This window comes from Perkinsus marinus (assembly GCF_000006405.1).
Source record: "Perkinsus marinus ATCC 50983 genomic scaffold scf_1104296936324, whole genome shotgun sequence".
Classification (NCBI taxonomy): domain Eukaryota; phylum Perkinsozoa; order Perkinsida; family Perkinsidae; genus Perkinsus; species Perkinsus marinus.
In genome coordinates, this window is record NW_003214147.1 from 1 (window position 1) to 1,149 (window position 1,149).

The following is a 1,149-nucleotide window of genomic DNA, read 5'->3' on the forward strand; positions in this document are numbered from 1 at the left end:
ATCATCATCATCATACATCATGGAGACCATCCAGAATATCACTTAGTGACACTACCACTCCGTCTACTGTTGTATACGACACTACTGGTCCTGCTGCTGCTGGTGCCGTAGTCGTCTTCTCAGAGTGTTGATGTTGATGATGATGATCAGCTGTTGTTGTTGTATACGACACTACTGGTGCTTCTGCTGCTGGTGCCGTAGTCGTCTCCTCAGAGTGTTGTTGATGTTGATGATCAGCTGTTGTTGTCGTTGTTGTATACGACACTACTGGTGCTGGTGTTGTTGTTATTGTCTCCTCATCAGACAATACCTCTACATCATTGTGTATGATCCCAGTATTGGACACACTAGCCCGCTCGTTAATAGTATCCCCATAGTGATGGGTCACCATCACTTGTCCATCTATCATCCCCTCCTCCTGATGTTGATGATAACCCGATAGAATGGATGATGAGCGTGGAGTAGCCTGAATATGCATGTATCCATATATGATACCATTGTATGATGATAATGATGATCACTTGTAGTATATGTTCCAGATGTTGGTATACCTCTAGTTGCCTCTTCTGCTTATATTGTAATTCCTCCATAAGACGCCTCTCCTCCTGACTAGCTATACTGCCATCATCAGCAACCCCCTCCCCCCTTACCCTTTCCATCATCTCAATATCCTCCACCGTTGCCTTCATCAAAGCTTCCTCCTTCTTATATTTCTCTTCCATCTCCGCACGTCTCCGAGCCTGTCGTTCCTCTACTAACTTCATACGTGCTTCCGCAGCCTTATTACTAACAAAAGATGCCATCACCAGGGATCGAACCCGGATGGACCCACTGAGATCGTCTAACATATTCCCTAAGTTCGTGTAGAACCCTCGCAGCATCTGCATCTTGTCGGCACTTGAACTCTGTAGCAGCCTAGGAGCAGGAGTCGACTACCCCCCTCCCCCCTGACTGACCATCTTATCATCCTTAGCCTTCCTATAGAGTTCCATCTTATCATCCTGGACCCTCTCCAACTCCTTCCTAATCCTATACCGAGCCCTGCTTCGTTTGTCATATGCCTTCCTACGGATCACCTCCAGCCGTCTGCATTCTGAATCGTCTCTGAAGGGATGTTATCACTATGCATGGGAGGAATAGAGAGGCCGC

At 47.0% G+C, this 1,149-nt stretch overlaps 1 protein-coding gene across 1 annotated transcript; it reads right to left on the reverse strand.

Moving 5' to 3' along the window:
• On the reverse strand, positions 1 to 1,023 carry Pmar_PMAR012060 (hypothetical protein; the record flags this gene model as incomplete). The annotated part of the gene is made up of 5 exons (XM_002783702.1): positions 1 to 466; positions 522 to 605; positions 651 to 786; positions 833 to 915; positions 957 to 1,023. Coding segments are annotated over 5 exons (825 nt in total), but the record flags the coding sequence as incomplete, so codon positions are not given.
• Between the last annotated feature and the right edge of the window lie 126 nt (positions 1,024 to 1,149).